General features: G+C 37.9%; 1 protein-coding gene across 6 annotated transcripts in view; it reads left to right on the plus strand.

Annotated features, from left to right (window-relative positions):
- Positions 1 to 19,938, plus strand: part of HDAC8 (histone deacetylase 8) — a 174,091-nt gene that overhangs the window by 64,396 nt on the left and 89,757 nt on the right. For all 6 annotated transcript variants that reach the window (XM_081042333.1, XM_081042334.1, XM_081042336.1 and 3 more), the window contains 2 exons: positions 8,888 to 9,060; positions 11,476 to 11,570. In XM_081042333.1, the coding sequence (XP_080898459.1) occupies positions 8,888 to 9,060; positions 11,476 to 11,570 (268 nt within the window). The remainder of the gene's footprint in view (positions 1 to 8,887; positions 9,061 to 11,475; positions 11,571 to 19,938) is intronic.

The raw sequence follows: 19,938 nt of genomic DNA on the forward strand, positions 1-19,938 counted from the left end.
GCAGAGATTGGAGGGGCTGTGCTCTACACCGAGTCAGGAGAGGCTGAGCTGTGTACAGAGAACAGCAGTGCTTCAGTCTGGCTGGACTGTGAAGAGCCTGAGAAGGGCAAGGTGGGTGGGATCACATCATGTAGACACTGGAATTGGCAGTTATGAAAACTTGTACCATATTCTGTAAGCATGTGGGGCGCCACGGAAGGTTTTAGAATGAGGGAAGAATGTGATCAGAAGTGGCTCAGAAAGATTAACAGTCAAAAACAGTAATGACACGAGCACCAGATGTACAGTTGCTCAGTAAGTCGGGGAGGCAGGGATACTGTAGTGCTTTCGAGCCTGAACTCCGGGTTCAAAAACTAGCTCTGCCATGTAATAGCTGTGTGATGCTGTACAGATTTCTTAGGCTCTCTGTGCCACTGTTTCCCCATCTATAAAATAGGAAGAATAATAATAATACCTATCTTATGAATTGTTATGAGAGTCAAGCGAGCTAATGCATAGAAAGTGCTTTAAACAGTTTTGAATAAAGTGCTCAATAAATGTTAGCTGCTATCATTATTATTATCATTTTGTATTCATGAAAGAGATGGCACTTGAGCTGGCCTTTAAAGAATAGATATGATGTAGACATGTAGAAAGGTGACTTTCAGACACAAGGAGGTACATGACAAGTACATGACAAAAGGCATACTTGTAAGAAAGTATGAGGTGAGTGAAGTGAATTGTGGACAGTTCGGTTTGCATGCAGAATAAGATGGGTTATGGGGTTACTGGAAAATAAGATAAAAAGATAGGCTGGAGTCAGATCTGAAGGATTTTGAATCATAGGCTAAGAATTTTAAGCATTATCTAAAGAAAATGGAGGGACATTAAAGGTTTTGAGTAAAGAAGTGATTTGATCAAAACCATCCCTAAGGATAATTAATCTGATGGTAGTGTGTATGTGATAGATTGGAGAGGTAAGAGACTTAAAGCAGCAAAATTAATTAGAAAGCTATTAGAATCCACAAAGGAGATCATAAGAGCTATGTTAGAGTGCTGCAGTGGGAGTGAAGAAGAGAGAATGGGAGAGACATTGGTGCAAGACTAGTAACTGAAGAGGAGCAGGGAATGGGTGGAATCAGAGCCTCAGAGTTTTGAACATGGATGACTGAAAGAATGAGGTATCGTTAGCGCAATAGTAAGTAGAGGAGAAAGTAAGATGACTGGTTCAGCATGGTCAAGATGGAGGTGTGAATTACAGCTGACTTGGTAGAAACTGACAAACTGATTCTAAAATTTATATGGAAATTCAACCCAGGGTAGCCAAAACAATCTTGAAAAGAAAGAACAAGGTTGGAAGACTAACACTTCCCACCTTCAAAACTTACTACAAGCCTACAGTAATCAAGAAAATATGTTGCTGGCATGAGGGTAGATATAGAGCAATGGAATGGAGTTCAGAGTCCAGAAATATGTACAACCAATTGATTTTACATAAAGAGTAATAAGATAATTCAGTGGGGAAAGAGCAATCTTCGACAAATGATGCTGGGACAAGTGGATATCCACATGCAAAAGAATGAATTTGGACCATTACCTCATACCATATACAAAAAGTAAGTCACAATAGTCTAACGTAAGAGCTAAAACTATAAAACTCTTAGAAGAAAATATAAATGTAAATGTTCGTTACCTTCAATTAGGTAGTGCTGTCTTAGATATGACACCAAAAGCACAAGCAATAAAAGAAAAAATAGATAAATTAGACTTCATCAAAATTAAAATCTTTTGTGCTTTAAAGGATACTATCAAGAAAGTGAACGGGAGAAAAATTTTGCAAATCGTGTATCTGATAAGGGTCTTGTGTTTAGAATATATGAAAACAACTCAATATTAAAAAGACAAATGACCCAATTTAAAAATGGGCAAAGGATTTGCATAGATATTACTCTACAAAAGATATATAAATGGCCAAAAAGCACATGAAAGGATACTCAACATCATTGGTCATCAGTAAAGAGCAAATCAAAACCATAATAAGATACCACTTTACACCCCCTAGGATGGCTATAATAATAATTTTTAAAAACCAGAAAATAACAAGTGTTTACAAAGATGTGGAAGAATGGAACCCACATACACAGCTGGTGGGGATGTAAATTGGTGCAGCCACTATGGAAGACAGTATGGAGGTTCTTAAAAAAAATTAAGAATAGAACTACCTTATGACCCAGCAGTTCTACTCCTAGGTATATACCCTACGGATAGAAAACTTTCCACGCAAAAACTTGTGTACGAATGTCCATAGCAACATTGTTCTTATGAGCCAAAAAGTAGAAATAACCCAAATGTCTATCATCTGGTGAATGGGTCAATACAATGTGCTGTATACAAACAATGGATCATTATTTGGCAATGAAAGGGAATGAAGCACTGACACAGACTGCTACATGGAGGAACCTTGAAAACATGATACATGAATTAATAAGCCCGTCACAAAAGACCACATACTGTATAATTCTATTTATATGAAAGTTAAATTAGACAAATCCATACAGACAGAAAATAGATTAGTGGTTGCCAGGGGCTGGGGGGTTGAAGAATGGTAGCAATGGGTAGTAACTGCTAATGGTTGTAAGGTTTCTTTTGGGGGTAATGAAAATGTTCTAAAATTCATTGTGGTGTTGGGTGCACATATCTGCATACACTAAAAGCTGTGAAATTGTACACTTTAAAGGGATTGTCTGTGAACATCAATAAAGTTGTTTAAAAAATGTTTTTTGAAGTGTTTGTTTATTGAGCTGTAGCCATTGATGAGCAACTGCAGATTTTTGAGTAGTATTAAATAGCAGTTTCTTCTGAGAAGTTGAAAAAGATAACAGAGAAAGGCTTTTGGATATCATGACCCAGAGTTCTCTCCCTTTAAGTGAGCAATTTCAGGACAGCAATGAGATCAGAAACTGGATGGCAAGCAGTATGTATATAGTTGGCCAATAAGTGCATGTATTTGGCAGCCCTGAAACGGGGAGGAGATGAGCAACTTGTGACTTAAAGGGATGGAATCAATAGGAAGGCAGAGACTAAAGATGTAAGAAAGAGTCCAGCAGTGATAGGGCAACAGGAAAGAGGGTCCCGTGCCCAGGTGGCGAAATGGGCCTCAAGGAAGAGGAGGACTGTGAGGGAAGGCATTTTCAGGGAAAAGAAAGTGGTAGAGAAAGACATTTCTTATGCATTCTTTCAACCAGCTCAGTCAATATGAGGCAGCAAAAGTTTGATCTAGAAAACTACCCATCAGACTTTTTCTGTCTTGTATTTGACAGAACTGGTTGAAGCTATGTTACATTTGGAGGGCGGGTGGAAGTGAAGGGAGGGTGATTTCTCACTTTTATTTTTGATTTTTTATATTTGATTATTTTATATTTGATTTTTTTAGCATGAAGAATGTAGTCATTACATTTGTGTTTTTAAAAAATTAGACTAGATACTGCAAGAAATGTAATTGTTTACCAATTGGAGGTGAAGCTCAGGATTGCCAAGCTTCACAGAGGGATTGGTACCTAGTAATCACTCAGTAAATACTTATGGAATTCGTTGAAGTTATAATCCTAAACTGCAGAGGCGGCAATTGGTTTGATTTCTCAGTTTTCTCTAGCAGAACAGAGCAGAAAATTCTGACAGTGTGGTTTATTCAAGGGCTTAAAGATTGACAAGGCAAGAATGACCAAGCTTATTATTAGTCCAGAACCATATGACTCCACTCATATGTGAGATATAAAACTGAAAACAAAGAAACAAGACAAACAAATGAAGAAACAAAAACTCATAGGCACAGACAATAGTTTAGTGGTTACCGGAGGGTAAGGGGGTGGGGGGGAGATGAGGGTAAAGGGGATCAAATATATGGTGATGGAAGGAGAACTGACTCTGGGTGGTGAACACACAATGGGATCTATAGATGATGTATTACAGAATTGTACACCTGAAATCTATGTAACTTTACTAACCATTGTCAGCCCAATCCATTTTAATTTTTAAAAAAGACAATGACAAAGGTGTGAGAGAATTAGTATGGTAGTAGGAGTTTTTTAGATGACTGACTGTATTCTCCAAAATGGGTAGTGAAGCAACTGAGGTCAAAAGATAGGCCAGTGGACCTTGAAAATAGGGCAAAGACTAGGAAAAGGGAGTTATAATGAGAACAAAGGGCAAATTCAATGGGGGAAACGTGGAAGGATAGAAAATTGTACACAGAAAAAGTAGTTCAGAGTTCAGGGTCTCGGAAGCAGAGCAATTCCAAGTGCTTCCTTACCAAGCCCCAAAGCCTAGAGATAACTAAAGCAGGGTGTAAGGGTCATCACTGCTCACAAAGTGAAGAAACTGTGATGTCAGAGAATTAGAAGGGTCAAGGCTCATTTGTTTGTTACGGTAAACCCATTGCCTAACCTAGTACATGGTATATATTAGGCATTCAGTTAATGTTTGTTGAATGGGAGGGGAGGGGAGGAGAGACGAGGGAATGATAGTACTTACCACAGTTATTTGTTTTCCCCGTCTTCTTCCCCTACTGGACCATAAACTCCTTGGGTCGTATGTCTAGTGCCTAGCATAAGGAAGAGTAGATGCTTCAATCAAGATTTGAGTGACTGAATGGATATTGAACTGCACATAATGACGACAAGGAAATGGAGAGACAGAAAAATTGTGAACCAGGTGCTAAAATCCTCAAGGGAAGTGAAAGAGTCCATTGTAGGTATATAGACAAGAACTTTGATGATGTTTGAGGAGCGGAAGCAAATGACATTGACCTCAGAAGAGGAGAGAGTGATGGGGGAAGGATATTGGATTTGGACGTAGCAACGGGAAAAGGAATATTCCAATTTGTCTTTCCCTATACTGTGGATTCAGGAGGTGCAGGCACAGTGTTTTCTCCTCTGACACCTGCCCTACGCATTCTTTCACCTAGCCCTCTCAATTTTCCCCAAATTTACCTTCCCTTGCTTCCTGTCACTCTTGTGCATAGAATGCTTCAGTATCCTTTCTGCTAATCCCCCTGTCTCCACACTGTCTCCCTTTGGCAAAAATCAGTACTTACACTTTGCCAGTGGCTCCTCTTTGACCATCAAAGCAAATGAAAACTTACAGTCTTGAATTGAAAATTGTCCCCCATGTAGCCCTCTGTGAAGTATCCTCACTTCCAGTGCCTTTGACGTTTCTACTGAGTACAAAATACCTTCCTTTTTTTCAAAGCTTCTAATTACCCTTTTCTCTACCCATCCAGAGCCCTCCGCATCAGAACTCCCTGAGGACTAGCTTTCCCTTCCTGGCCATCATTAAAATAACATCCCAGAAACACCTTCCTTCCTTTATCCTTTCCTCTCTCCTGGTACCAAACACTCATGAATATGATGCATATGTCCTATACTTTTGTGTGAGTATGTGTTGCCCTATCAATTGTACCACAGAAATGTCTCCTAAATCCATCTCTCCCTCCTTACCATTGCTGCCACTGGTCTAGATGGTTGCAAAAGCCTCCTGATAACCTTCAGCGTATCCTCTGCTATAACTAGAGTATCTTTTTAAACTGTAAATCTAACCATGCCCCCCAAACACACACACTCACACGCACACACAGTATTTGGATGTTTCATACCCTTTAAGTACAAGTCCGAACTCATTGGGCTGCCTGGCATACCTGGCCCTTTGTGCCCTGACCCACACTTATTTCACCGGCCTCCTTCCTACTATGCCCAGTTTTGAGCCTTCATGCTCTTGTGTGTGCACTTCCTTTACTGAGCCCAGTCCCCTACCATTAACCCCCACAACCAGCCCTGCTTCCAACTCCCTTACCTTCTCCCCACATGCCTGTAAACTTCTCCTAATCTTTTTAATTTACTTTTATTTCTAGATAATCATAGATTCACAGGGGGTTGCAAAGAAATATACAGGGAAGTCCTGTGCACCCCTTCTCCAGCCTCCTCCAGTGTTAGCATCTTGCACAATTCCAGTACAAGGTCAAAATCAAGAAGATGACATTGGTACAATCCTTAGAGCTTATTTCGTTTTCACCAGTTATACTGGTGGGTGCATGAGTGCATGTGCGAACGCGTGTGTACGCGTGTGTCTAGCCCTATGGGATTTTATCCCACGTGGCTTTGCATTGCTACAGCCACCTCTGCAGTCAAGATATAGAATTGTACCATCAGCACCAGGCTCTCGCATGCAACCCAGGGCTTAGGGATACCCACACCCATCCCTAACCCTGACAACCACTAATGTGTTCCCCATCCCTCTACTTACTATTTCACAAACGGTATATAAATGGAATCGTGCAGTATACATTTGGGGATTGGCCTTGTTCACCCAGCATCATTCCTGTGAGATCCATCCAAGTTTTTTCTTTTTACATGTATCAATAGTTTGTTTCTTTTTATTGATGAGCAATATTCAAATGACATGGATATACCAGTGTGTTTAACGGTTCACTTGTTGAAGCACATCTTAGTTGTTTCAAGTTTGGATTGTTACAAATCAACATTTATGTACAAATTCCTGTATGGAAATAAGTCTTAATTTCTCTGGAATAAATGACCAAGAGTGCAATTGCTGGATTGTATGCTTTCAGTTTTTACATGAACAGCCAAAGTATTTTCCAGACTGGCTGTACCATTTTACATTCCCACCCACAAGGTCTGTGTGATCTAGTTTCTCCACATCATCACCAGCAATTGATGTTATTACCATTTTTCATGTTAGCCATTTTAAGGTTGCTCCTTGTAGTTTTCTCATCTTTCAAGACCTAAGTCAAGAGTTACCCCTGCAGAGCCTTTTCTAAATCCTCTGGAAAAGTTGATTACTCTCATGGGTGAGAAAGGTAAAGGGGTGAGGAAGTACAAATTGATAGTCACAAAATAGTCACAGGGATGTGAAATACAGTATGAGGAATATAATCAATAATGTTATAATAACTATGTGTAATGCCAGGTAGGTACTACACTTATCGGGGGGGGGGATTACTTTATAAATTACATGAATGTCTAACCATCATGCTGTACACCTGAAACTAATATAAAATAATATTGAATGTCAAGTATCATTGAAAAATATATACTCGCGGGATGTAAAGTACAGCATGGGGAATATAGTCAGTGGTACTGTAATAGCTATGTACGGTGTCAGAGGGGTAGTAGACTTGTTGGGGTGATCACTTTGTGGGGTGTGTAAATGTGTAACCACTATGTTGTTTTGTACACCTGAACTTTAAAAAAAAAGTTGATTACTCTTTCCTCTGTGCCATCTCTGATGTTTCATTTATCATGGTATTTTAATTATTTATTGACATAGTCTGAGTCGCATGAAGATAAGAGCTGTGCCATATTCATCTTTGTTCCTGCAACATCTGGTCCAGTTATATGCTAGACTCACACACCACTCACTTAATGTTTGTGAAACAAGGGAAAAAATGAAGGAGAAAATGATCGTCTTTCTTGCCTCCATCTCCTCCCCATGAAGCTATAAACCTTTTTAGAACAGAGATCATTCTTCCTGTGTCTCCCGGCAGCAGCTTAGGGTGCTCTGTACACATAGATGCTCAATAAATGTTGGGTAACTATTCAGGTGGCTTATCGTCCCCCTGCACCCAGGAGATAAGCACATGAAAGAGAGAACAGGCCTGAGTAGTCCTGTATTGAGGGTCATATGTCGTACGTTTTATAATATTCATGTAATCTCCACAATCACTCAATATTTGCCTGCGTAGATAAGGAATCAAAACAAAACAGTCTTTTGAGTTAAAGAATGCCTCTGCAGCTGAACGCTTTCAATAGTTTCAATGCCCTGGTTACATGTGAATTTGGGAGATTGGCATTTTCTCTCCCAAATTCTTTTTGCAGTTTCAAAAGGATCTGGGATTTTTCTGTTTTTGCTGCACTGGTATAATTTGACATGTTGATTATGAAGGGGTTATTAACCCCAGCGTTTTTAATCACGTTTTGACTCTGCATTTTCTCAACTGTGAAGTATGTTAATTTGCACTTGTTTCTATGTCTCTGTGAGAGTTACTCAGGCCCTTGAGGACTGGTGTGTTTTGTCTGGGAACTAGATTGTAAGCCCCTTGAGAGCAGGGACCTTATAACTCCTAGGAATGCGTTCTGGACATTGTCACTGTTCAATTAATGATAACACGGGAAGCCTGACTAAGGTCATCTGTCACATTGACAACTTCCTTTTCATTTATGAGGTTCCTAACTTGGAAAAAGCTGTTAGGTTGATTTGATAGCATTGAATGACTTGACCCCAAATTATGCTCATTATTATGCACTACAGTTTGTTCTTTAGGGTGCTTTCAGAGTTATAACTTTGGATCAGTTGTTGCAGTTCCCTTCCCTATAACAGTCTGGTTACATAAGAATTTGGGGGGTGGGCTGCATTTCACAACCCAGAAGTCCTTTAGTGTAATAAAAAGTAAGCTGATAACATTTATGCTTTGAAAGCATTGATAACCAGGTAATAAAGTATGTTGACAGTCTTAAATTAGCAGAAATCATCCTTAATAACTATTCAATGTATATGTCTTACTTTTCCAGATTGTAAGCCAGAGTAAATGTGTACACTATGTCTTATGGCTACTGAAGTTAAATTAGTATGACTGTTTCAAGGAAGTCTGGATTCTAAAACAGAGGGGCATATTCGATCCTTGCTGAAGGTGGGAGTGGAGAAAATTTTTTTGCAAGACAGTTTACTGAGGTATCATTTACATACAGTCTGATTCACTCTTTTTAGATGGAAAGTTCGATGAGTTTGACAAATTGGGTGTTTTCCTTCACTCCAACTGGCTGCACCACCAGCACCACCCCTAAAGCAAGCTGACCTATCTTCTTGTGACATTTTGTATTTTTTCTCTTTTCCACAGTGTATTGAAGGAGGTATACATAGCCTTTAATCCCAAAGCAGTGGTCTTACAGCTGGGAGCCGATACAGTAGCTGGGGATCCCATGTGCTCCTTTAACATGACTCCAGTGGGAATTGGCAAGTGTCTAAAGTACGTCCTGCAGTGGCAATTGGCAACGCTCATTTTGGGAGGAGGTGAGTACAAAGGAAGGTCACCAGGAGAATTTGCTGACCTTCTTCCATGTTTTGTTGATTGACACTCAGGAAAACTTGACTTTCTTAGATTAGATAATATCAACCTATCTGTGGTCCAGAAGCCTGAGGCAGTGAACTCTGCCACCTTCAAGTTCAACATAAGGAAGTACTCTGACACATGCCTCCTGCTCAGTTTAGCATGTGCATTGACTCCTTGGCATTCTGAAATGAAATTTTCAATTCCTAAAGAAAGGTCTTTGGGTTAAAGGTGACATCAGATCTTATTAAGGATAGATGATGTTAACTGCAGTTGACTTGGGTCCATCTTCTCTCTGTAGTCTTTGATTCTCAGTTCTAATAATCATCTTTTGGAAACATACCACTAAAATTCTAACCGTACTCAAATACACCTAGTAAACACATGAATTAATTCCACCTAAGCTGGCCTCAGGAATGACTCTCCCCCCACCCCCCAAAAAACATGACTTTGTTACAATAAAGTAAAATTGAGAGATCTAGAGTCAATTGGACATTCTTGCCTTCAGTGTGTACTTAACCAACAGAAAGCTGAGTTTGTTCAATAGAAGGGACCTTTCACAACCTCAGCTGCCTTTGAAGATGTCTTGCTTAGAATCTTCTGTCTATCTATCTGGCACAGTCTATTTTATTGGATGAATGGATTGATGTGTTAAAATAACATGGTCAAGTAGATTGAGCTTAAAATGTATGTATTGTGCAACAGCTAATAGTTTGTTGTTTTGTCAACCAGTTGTAAAAACCAAAATTAGAGGAGATTGTGGGAAGGCCTTATGAAAATGAGTGTACATTTAATACAAATCCCCATGCCTGGTCCTTTAGCAGCTTCAAACTCTAGAGGGATCAAAATTAAAGGTGCTTACATGAGACAACCTCTTAAGAAAAGCTGGAAGGAAATGTATTGACTTCAATTCAGGGCAAAGATAAAATTGATAACTACTGTGTGACATATTACTTTCCTTGACACCATTAAGGATAGTGATTATGATACAGGTACAGCTAGGGGAGAAGAAAAAAGGCCCTTTCTACGACATACATCTGTGCAAATTTGACTTTTGTTTGAGGACAGCCTTTACTTGAGAATTTCAAAGCATCTTTGCTTTCTCAGCCCAAAGTTTTGGTTTTTGCAATATGTGTATTCCTGAAAATGTCTGTGCATAAATGGAATTTTTGCAAATCAAATCATATCGTACATACACCAGAGACAGCTTATTACTTAAAACCTATACTCATTTTTGAAATCAAATAATCACTCCCAATAAGTTGATCTTAAAAATTCAGATTTTTCACATCAGAAGTGTTTAAAGTAATACCTGTACTATTTGACTGAAATTCTCAACCCCTAATAACACATAGACAATTAGTGGAGATGGCCATATCAAGCTTCAGTGGACCTTATTGAGGCCTCAAAGACACATTCCAGAAGGCCCAGCATCCCTGACCTTTCAAGGAATAGAAAGGCTTAAGAAAAGGGTGACCATGCGTCCCAATTAATACATGTTATCCCAGTGTCATTCTTAATAGTATCCCATTTTATGTGCCATTTTGGATGATAAATTATATCATCACCCTACCTAAAATAGACCAGACTCTATTTCTATCATGCTGCTTGGAGGTTGGGAAATCCTTCCATTTTATCCTTACACTCTTGGAATTTAGCTAACAGCCAATGTTCGAATGCTTGCATGGCAGAACGTATCTATTCAGAACAAAACTATGCTGATTATCAGCCAGTATAATATGGCTTCTGGGTGACTGTGACAGGACCTGACGAGATGGGACAGAGCATCAGTCAACGGTCCCTTCGTCTTCTCATTGTCTTTGATCTCTGCTACTGGGCCTGCATTTTGTGGAGAAAAGGAATGCTGATATTAAAAGAAGAAAGTCTTTTTTTTCTCTGTTAGCATTTTCCTTTTCTCTTTCCTGGACGTATCTAGGACTATATCTGCCAATAGCTTCAACATACAAATCACATGCGGCAGCCATTGTGTCAGATTGTGGCAAAATGCACTGCACAAACCTTCACGTTGGGTAGGTCACCTCAAGAGATCCGGGTTCTTAGGGATCTTGCCTATGACTTGATGGAATTGAGGAGCCTGGAGTCTTCAGGTGCATATTTGTTCAGAGATGAGGACCTTTTTAATCTTTGTCAGCCTTGGACTTCCCAGTTCCACTGTGCATGGTCTGACTGGTGCACTAAAGTCTGCCTACTGGGTGGTTTAAAAAGATCATAAAGGGGTGTTTGGGTGAAATTCTGCAAGGTAGACAGGTCTTTTTATCCCTTTTATTAAAACATTTTTCTCTCCTTCCTTACCCTCTTCCCTCTCCTGCTGTTTTGTGACTATTCTTTCCTAACTTCACAATTCTTGATGGAGACAGGAGGCTATAACCTTGCCAACACGGCTCGATGTTGGACATACTTGACCGGGGTCGTCCTAGGGAAAACACTATCCTCTGAGATCCCAGATCATGAGGTAAGTAAGGCTCTGACAAGTCCTCTCTTCTTTAAGGGGAAGAGCTGAGTCATTCCACCTAATCAAAATCACGTCCTCGCCACTCAATACCGTTTTGTTGAGAGACACTCCAATAACAATAACACACTGTCTTGGCAGAATAGTGGACTCTTGTTCCAAAATACCCAAGACCTCTGCCTTTTTTACAAGAGATCTCAAAGGCCAACCAACTTTAATTTCTCAATTAATTACAGAGACTGTGGGAAGGGGTCACCTGTTCACACAAAGAACTCCTTAGAATATGTACATATTTTCGTCCCCTAGCCTCAAAATAGAAGGGGCACTTTTCTAAATGTATAAGCTGGGTTCTCGTCTATCTTTCAAAAGCCCCATAGGCAGTATGGCTCACCTATGTTCTTTGGTTGTAGTCCTGGTCTCTCAGTTTTCTTTGACTAATGTAAAAATGTAAGAAACACATAATCACCACAAAGACAGCTCTGGTGTTTTTCCAATGATTAGTGGCACACAGAGTTTGGGGCAGGACCATCCATAACGCGAAACATGTCATTTGAACCCTTGCCATTTTCTTTAATCATATGAACAGCAAAGATGTCTGTTCTAGTTTCCCCAAAACAGGCTCATAGAAAGCTGTCTGGGACCTGTGAGTGTGCTGGTAATCCCTTACCTGAAGGTGTGCCCCCTTCTCTTCCCACCACCCCACACCTGGCACGAAGCATGTTATCACAGATCAGGATGTGTAGCCACAGGTCTTAGACGGTGTGACTTATAATAATGAGCTAGTGCCTGCCTCTCCGCTTTCTCAGCTTTTCCTTGAGATTGTACTTTGGTTATAACATTTTGATTCCTGCCACATGCGGAAGCTGCACACTTGGGAACATTATGCTTTTGAAAGTTACTATTATTTCGTAAAAAATTAGAAACAACTTAAACTAATTTCCTTCCAATTTTCTTCTAACCATCGATGAGGTATAATATCTATCTCAGAAAAATCACTCATGGTGTCTAGAATACAAAGAGAAGGTAAACTGTAATTTGAGACAATTTGCTGGTGTCAGGGTTAATGGGAGTCTCTTTTCTTGACTTGACTTACCTTTATTCAGTACCTGAAAGCTTTATGAAATATAAAGGTAAGTGAACAAATGTAATCGCTGTTATTGCTGTGGGAATATCTCAGATTGCATTGTGATTTAAAGTACTGAGACCTTCAAAACTGATCAAGTTATGTCAAAAGGAGTCTTAAGCTATAGAATGCATAGATTCATCTGTCTTAAAAGGCTGACAAAATTTTAATAAAGATGACTATTGCCTCTGGTACCTGGAGAAGCAATGTGCCTCAGTGGGTGTGGCCTTGGCTTTGGAAGAGAGACGTGTCCTGTCTTTATACTCACATTCTGCCAGCTTAAATGAGATATAATGTATATCAAGTAACTCACACACACTTCTTGGCACATAATAGGTACTTTTGAAATGCAAATTTTCTCCTTCCACTTTGCATGCTCCTAACGATTTCTTATACCTGACATTTATGACTTTGTCATTGATAAATTTGTCCAAACCCTTTTTGAATCCCTTCTATCATATCCTTCCTTCTGGTATTAGAGATGTGAGTCATCCAAGAAGGAACAAAGAAGAAAATTGAAATGACAGTCTTCTAGGTGCAATAATATAATACTTTAATGAAAATTGTCAAAAATAGACTACCTAGTGTGACGGTGTATATAAGTTTCAGGCCATAGTACACAGTTGCACACAAATATGCTTCTGGACCTCTGTAATCAGATCAACAAACGGTAGATCAAAAAATATTTCCTGAGCACCCATTGTGTGCCAGGCACTATGCTAGGTATCTTGGAAGATGCAAAGATGCCAAGATCTCATTCCCTACCTCAAGCAGCCAGGAAGGAGGATGCTATAAGCGCTGGGGGGGATATGTAGATACACAAATAATTATATTAGAGAGCAGAATAAGAACCACAAGACAGTAGGGACAGTGGCTGTGGAGGTGTGCATCAGATAGGAATAGGAAACTCAGGTGTGTGCAAAGTACCCTGCCCTCCGGGAGCTGAAAATATAATTGAAAATCTAGTCGGTGACCGACCCCCTCACTATCTTCACTCTCAGTCCTGGGCTTTTGTTCTTCCACCTCCTGTGATAATAATGCTCCTCCTCCTCCAAATGCCTTCCCCTCACCTCTCTACTGTCTTCCTAGGTCCCACTTCCAGCTCTATGCCTTTAAACATCCTTTACCTAAATATACACAAGGCCTTTCAGCTCTCCCTTCACATTCATTTATTCCTTCATTCGTTTAACAAATATTCATTGGGCCCCTACTACTTTCCAGGCCCTATTCAGACCTGAATTCAGAGATACAAAGACTAACAAAATAAACCCAGCGCCCTCAAAAATCTCATCATCTATTAAAGGCGACAGAACAGTGTGCTCAAATCCGGGAGAGTTGAGGAGCATAGAGGAAATGTTTCATCAAGACTTTGAACTGAGTCTTGGAGGTTGATTGGGACTTTGCCAGGTGAAGAAGTGGGAAAGGCATTGTAGGCAAAGGAAACAGAGATTGGAAAGGACCTGGTGCTCCATGGGACTGGTGAGAAGTTTGATATAGAACATAGGGTTTATGAGAGAGAATAGGAAGGATTAAGGCTTGAATGGAAACTGGAGCCAGATTATGAAAACACTTGAATGCTGCACTAAAGAGCTTACACTTTTTTTTTCTGTGAAAACAGATGAGCATTGGTTTTTAGAAAGCTCACTTGGTAGACCATGGGAGATAGATTGCAAAAGGGAGAGACTTGAGAAAAGCAAACCTGTTAAGAGGTTCAAGTACACTCCTATAACATTCTGGTCTGTGCCATTCATCTGGTCAGCTGTGTTTTGGTTGTCTGCATTCCCCTTAATGCTTAGCAGGGTGGTTACCAACCACCTAGTTGGTGTTTGTTCATTCATTGAATGAACAACTGAATAAATGAGTGCTTGAATAATACGTGTCTCAACATTCACATTGGAAAACTTCTGTTTTTAAGATGGAAGAATTGGATGCGTAGTCTAGTCTTTTTCTGGAAACACTTTAACCCCAGTAGCAACTGTTCATCCTTTGCAAGAAGTACAAGGTGGATACCACCTGCAGGAAATAGGTGTATCCCTGGGAAAACACTAGATTGCCAATGAACCAAGGGAGTTGGGAAGGCAAGCCCAGCACAAATATTAGAAGTGATTAGTGGTGACATTTTATTCATAACCCTCATAAAATACAAAACTAGAGGTTCCATAAAGCCAGTGATCAGGGAGTTCATCCCAGCCCAAGAATTGGGGAGCCAGCTTGGCCATCCTAGAGGAATGGAGCATGCCCATATGACTGGCCCAGGTATCTCTACCAAAGGGAAAGCCCAAAGGTGACATGGGGTCCCATAAAAAGACCAGTACATTACTAATTTAGCAAATCGCCCACTCCATGTAATAAGGCTTATGGACTATTATATGTAAGAATGTTTTGTAGTCCAGTAATACTATTTGGATCCTATGATCTAAGCTAGAGTAAGGCAGTTATATGATATTGTATACCCATATATATGTATATGTATACATATATACGGATATATCACATATATGTATATACCTGAATCATCAGGTAGATTTATAAACAAAATTTACAAGCAAAAAATATTTACTTAGCCAGCTACTTCTGGTGGACTGGTTGGATAAACTATGCCTCCTTCATATGAGGGAATATATGTAGCCATTGAAAAGAAGTAAGTTGAATTTATATACAAGTATATGCTGCTAATAGAAAATAGGCTTACTTTGCAATCTGTAGATTATACTGAATCTATAGATTGATCTGGGGAGAAATAGCATCTTAACAATATTTAATCTTCAATCCATGAATTTGGCATATCTTTCCATTACTTAAGTCTTTAATTTCAAATTTTTTTTATATATATAAAATTATAGTTGGCATTCATTAATGTTTAGCTTCTGATGTACAATGCCATGATCAGGTATCCACAGTATCCCTGAGGTGGTCTCCCAAATAGGACGCATGTCCATCGGATACCCAACAAAATCTTTACAACATTATAGAATACCTTCCCCAAATTAATTTTCAAAAGAAAAACCCTGAGGCCATCTTGTGGTTACCAGCTGCTTCCAAATCCCTTCACCTTTCCCCTTATCCCCAACCCCCTCCCACACACCCATCTAACCACTCTCGGTTTTTTCTCTGCGTCCCCAAAACTGACTCTGATTAGTTCATTCACATAGTCTTTTCTTTAGATTCCATATATAAGTGAGATATGTTTATTGCAGCACTTTAATTTCAAATTTTTAATTTATACTTTTCAGCAAACAGGTCATGTACAAATTTTATTAAATTTATCCCTAAGTATTTCATGGTTTTGATGTTACTATAAATGGTATTTTTAATTTCAATTTCCAATTGTTTGTTTGTAGACTATAGAAATACAATTGATTTTTTTTATGTTGATCTTGAATAATGTAACATTGCTAAACTCATTAGTGGTAGTAGTTTTTTTCTTGTAGATTCCTTAGCATGTTCCATGTATACAAACATGTCATCTGTGAATAAAGAGAGTTTTACTTATTTCTTTACAATCTTCATGCCTTTTATTTCTTTTTCTTGCCTTGTTACACTGGTTGGTACCTCCAATGCAATGTTGAATAGAAGTGGTGAAAGTGAACATCATTGTCTTGTTCCTGATCTAGCGCGAAAGCGCTTAATCTTTCACTGTGAAGTGTGATGTTAGCTGTAGATTGTTTTGTTCTGTTTTGTTTTGTTTTTTAATAAATGTCCTTTAGTAGGTTGAGAAAGTTCCTTCTGTTCCTGATTTACTGAGAATTTTTCTCACAAATAAGTGTTGGATTTTGTCAAGTGCTTTTCCTTCATCTATTGAAATGATCTAATGGTGTCCTCTTCATCTGTTAATACAGTAAATTGCAGTAATTGTTACTTTATTTTCATGTTAAACTAACCTTACTTCCTGGGATAAAACCTACTTGGTCATGGTATATTATCCTTTTTATATATTGCTGGATTTAGTTTGCTGAAATTTTGTCAAGGCATTTTGTGTCTATGTTGGTGAGGAATGTTGACCTGTTGTTTTCTTTTCTTGTAGTGTCTTTGTCTCATTTTGATATCAGGGCAATGCCCATCTTATAAAATGACTTGGGAAGTTTCCCTGCCTCCTATTTTCTGAAAGAGTTTATGTAAACTTAATACTATGTCTTACTTAAATGTTTGATAGATTTCACCAGTGAAAACATTTGAGCCTGGAGTTTTCTTTGTGGGAAAGTTTTTAATTATGAATTCTATTTCTTTACTAGTTATATGGCATTCATATTTTCTATTTCTTCTTGCTTCCATGTTGATAATTTGTCATCAAGGAATTTGCCAATTCACTTATAATATTCCTTTATTATTCTTTTAATGTCTGTAGGAGCTGTAGTGATATCCCTTCTTTCATTCCTAGTATTGCTAATTTCTGTCCTTTTTCCTTGATCATTTTAGCTTGTGGTTTATCAGTTTTATTGAACTGTAGTTTTTTGTTTTGTTTTTTCAAAGAACCAGCTTTTGGTTTCATTAACTTTATTTTTCTCTTCTCCATTTCATGTTTTCTGCTCATATCTTTGTTATATCCTTTCTTCTGTTTACTTTGTGTTGATTTTTAGTTCTTTTTCTAGTTTCTTATGATAGAAACTCAGTTCATTGATTTTAAACATTTCTTCTTTTCTAATATAAGCATTTTGTTATAAATTTCCACCTCAGCGCTGTTTTAACTGCATCCAACAAATTTTGACATGTTGTTTTCATTTGTATTCAGTTCAAAGTATTTTCTAATTTTCTTCTTTGACTGATGAGGTTATTTAGAAGTGTGGACTTTTAAAAATTAAACTCCAAACATTTGAGGACTTTCCAGACATTTTTCTATTTATATTAATTTAAATTTAATGTTGTTGTGCTCAGGTAACATACTTTGCATGATTTCAGTACTTTTATATTTATTGAAATTTGTATTATGAGCCAGTGTATGATCTATTTTGGTGAATGTTTCCTGTGCAATTTGCAAAGAATGTGTATTTTGCTGTTATTGGACAGCATTTTCTATCATTATGAATTAGGTCAGGTTGGTTAAGAGTATTATTTATGTCTTCTATATTCCTGATTTTATTGTCTGCTTGTTCTGTCAACTACTGGGAGAGTTGAAATCTCCAGCCAAGATTTTGGATTTGGCTATTTTTCCTTTCAATTGTGTCAGCTTGGCTTCATATATTTTTGAAGCTTTGTTACTAGATGTGTACATATTTAGGGTTATTATATGTTCCTGATGAATTGATCCCTTTATTATTATGAAATGTCCCTCTTTATCTCTGCTAATTTTCCTTGTTTTGAAGTCGATTTTGCTTGATTTTAATGTTATCATACCTGTTTCCTTTTGATTATTTTTGCGTGGTATATCTCTTTCTGTCCTTTTACTTTTAACCTATTTGTATCTTCATATTTAATTTGTATTTCACATAGCATATGGTTGGGTCATGATTTTTTATCCAGTTTGACAATCTCTGCCTTTTTGTTGGGGTACCTAGACCGCTTATATTTAAATAAATTATTTATATGTTTAGGTTTAAACTCATCTTCCTATTTGTTTTCTTTTTGTCCCATCTGTTCTTTGTTCCTTTCTATTTTCCTGACTTCTTTTGAATTAAATAAATATTTTGGGGGGAGTTCCTTTATCTCCATTATTTGCTAGTCCTTTTTCTTTCTTTGTGCTATGGTAGTCATATATTTTACTTTTGCATATGTTACTGTCTTACTTTAGACAGTCAATTCTACTTTGGTAATTTTTAAAATATTTATTAATTTATTTAAAATTAGAAAAATAAGTCCAGTACACATTAGCACAAATAACATGTTGTGATCAAGAATAACTGTATTTTCCAAGACAAAAAGAAATTTCATGAGAAGAATGGCATTGCTATACATTTGTGCACATCTGTAACATCTGGCATAATAGATGACAGTTGACTTCTCATACATGCTTCTACATTCAATGTGTTCTGATGCTCTTTCTGTTAAAGTATATGAAGAAAATTCAGCCTCACATAGATATGGAGTTGGAAAAGGGAGAAGTATTTTAATAACCTTTGCTGATAATTATGGATATTCTTTGATACTACACAAAAACTCTACAAATGGTAGTTTCTTAAAGATTAATGCTGGTGGAATCTGAAACCATATCAATGAACTTTTTATATACTGTTACATTAAAATTCGGTCATCTTGTACTTTGAATGGATATTTGACCCATCTTATACATATTGATTCTTTGGAAAATATTGGTTCACTGAGTTATGCAAATATTACAAATGTTGAAACATTTTATTCAATGTCAAAAAAATCACATTACTGGTATCACTGTTGATCTCATTGGGATAAAGCTTAAGTTTTGGGGAGCTGTCAAGCTTACAGTCGCAGAATGACGTTTTTCAAAAGTCTAACTTTCACTCAGAAATGTGAATGTTATCATTGGCAACAAATAATGTCAGTTGTTTATCCTAAAGTGATAGGCTCACTTCATTTTTGGGAAAATATTTGCCAAATACCCAAGTATTTAGTCATGGTTTTCCTATCAGTTGTTCTTTCAAGCAAAAATGGCGTTGCATGAAAAGTGGCTAGTGAAGCCACATCTCAATCACAGGTGGGCTTTTCCTCCAGCCAACCACCATAGTACAGTTTATAACAGAAGCACCTTCTGCATACCTCCTATTTTGTCACACAACATTAAATCCAGGATCATGCTTTAATCATTTATAGTGCTTCACCAAGGGCCTTCTTAAGTAAAATTGTTTTTTGTTTGTTTGTTTTTGTTTTGTTTTGTTTTTTACTGTGAGTACATGAAAATAAAGAATAAAATATCTGACAGGTATACTCTGGTACTACTGCCTTAATCCATACCGTGGTGCCAGCAGTTTCACCCGCCACTGCTTTTGCACTTCCATGCAAATATAAACAAAGTTGTTCCAGGATAAACCATGAGATTCAAACAAGTTATTCAGCACTTTCAATATTTTAGTACTACTTGTGTTCGTTGCCAACCATTCACATAAAACAGATCTTCTTCAAAGATTAGTTAGTGCTGATATCACATGACTAGCAGCACAACAGCAAGTCTGGCCACATTTGTAGACTTGTCTGTAAAGTGAAAGTGCAATTCTGCAAATGAAATAACAACTAGGTCTTCATGTTTAAATAAACAAGTTACTGTGCCATTGAAAAGAGGCAGTACTGTGGGTGATTTACTAAATTTTCATCTAGTAGGCATTGAGCAATGTCCACTGTCTA

This window comes from Rhinolophus hipposideros (genome assembly GCF_964194185.1).
Source record: "Rhinolophus hipposideros genome assembly, chromosome: X".
In the NCBI taxonomy this organism is placed as follows: Eukaryota; Metazoa; Chordata; class Mammalia; order Chiroptera; family Rhinolophidae; genus Rhinolophus; species Rhinolophus hipposideros.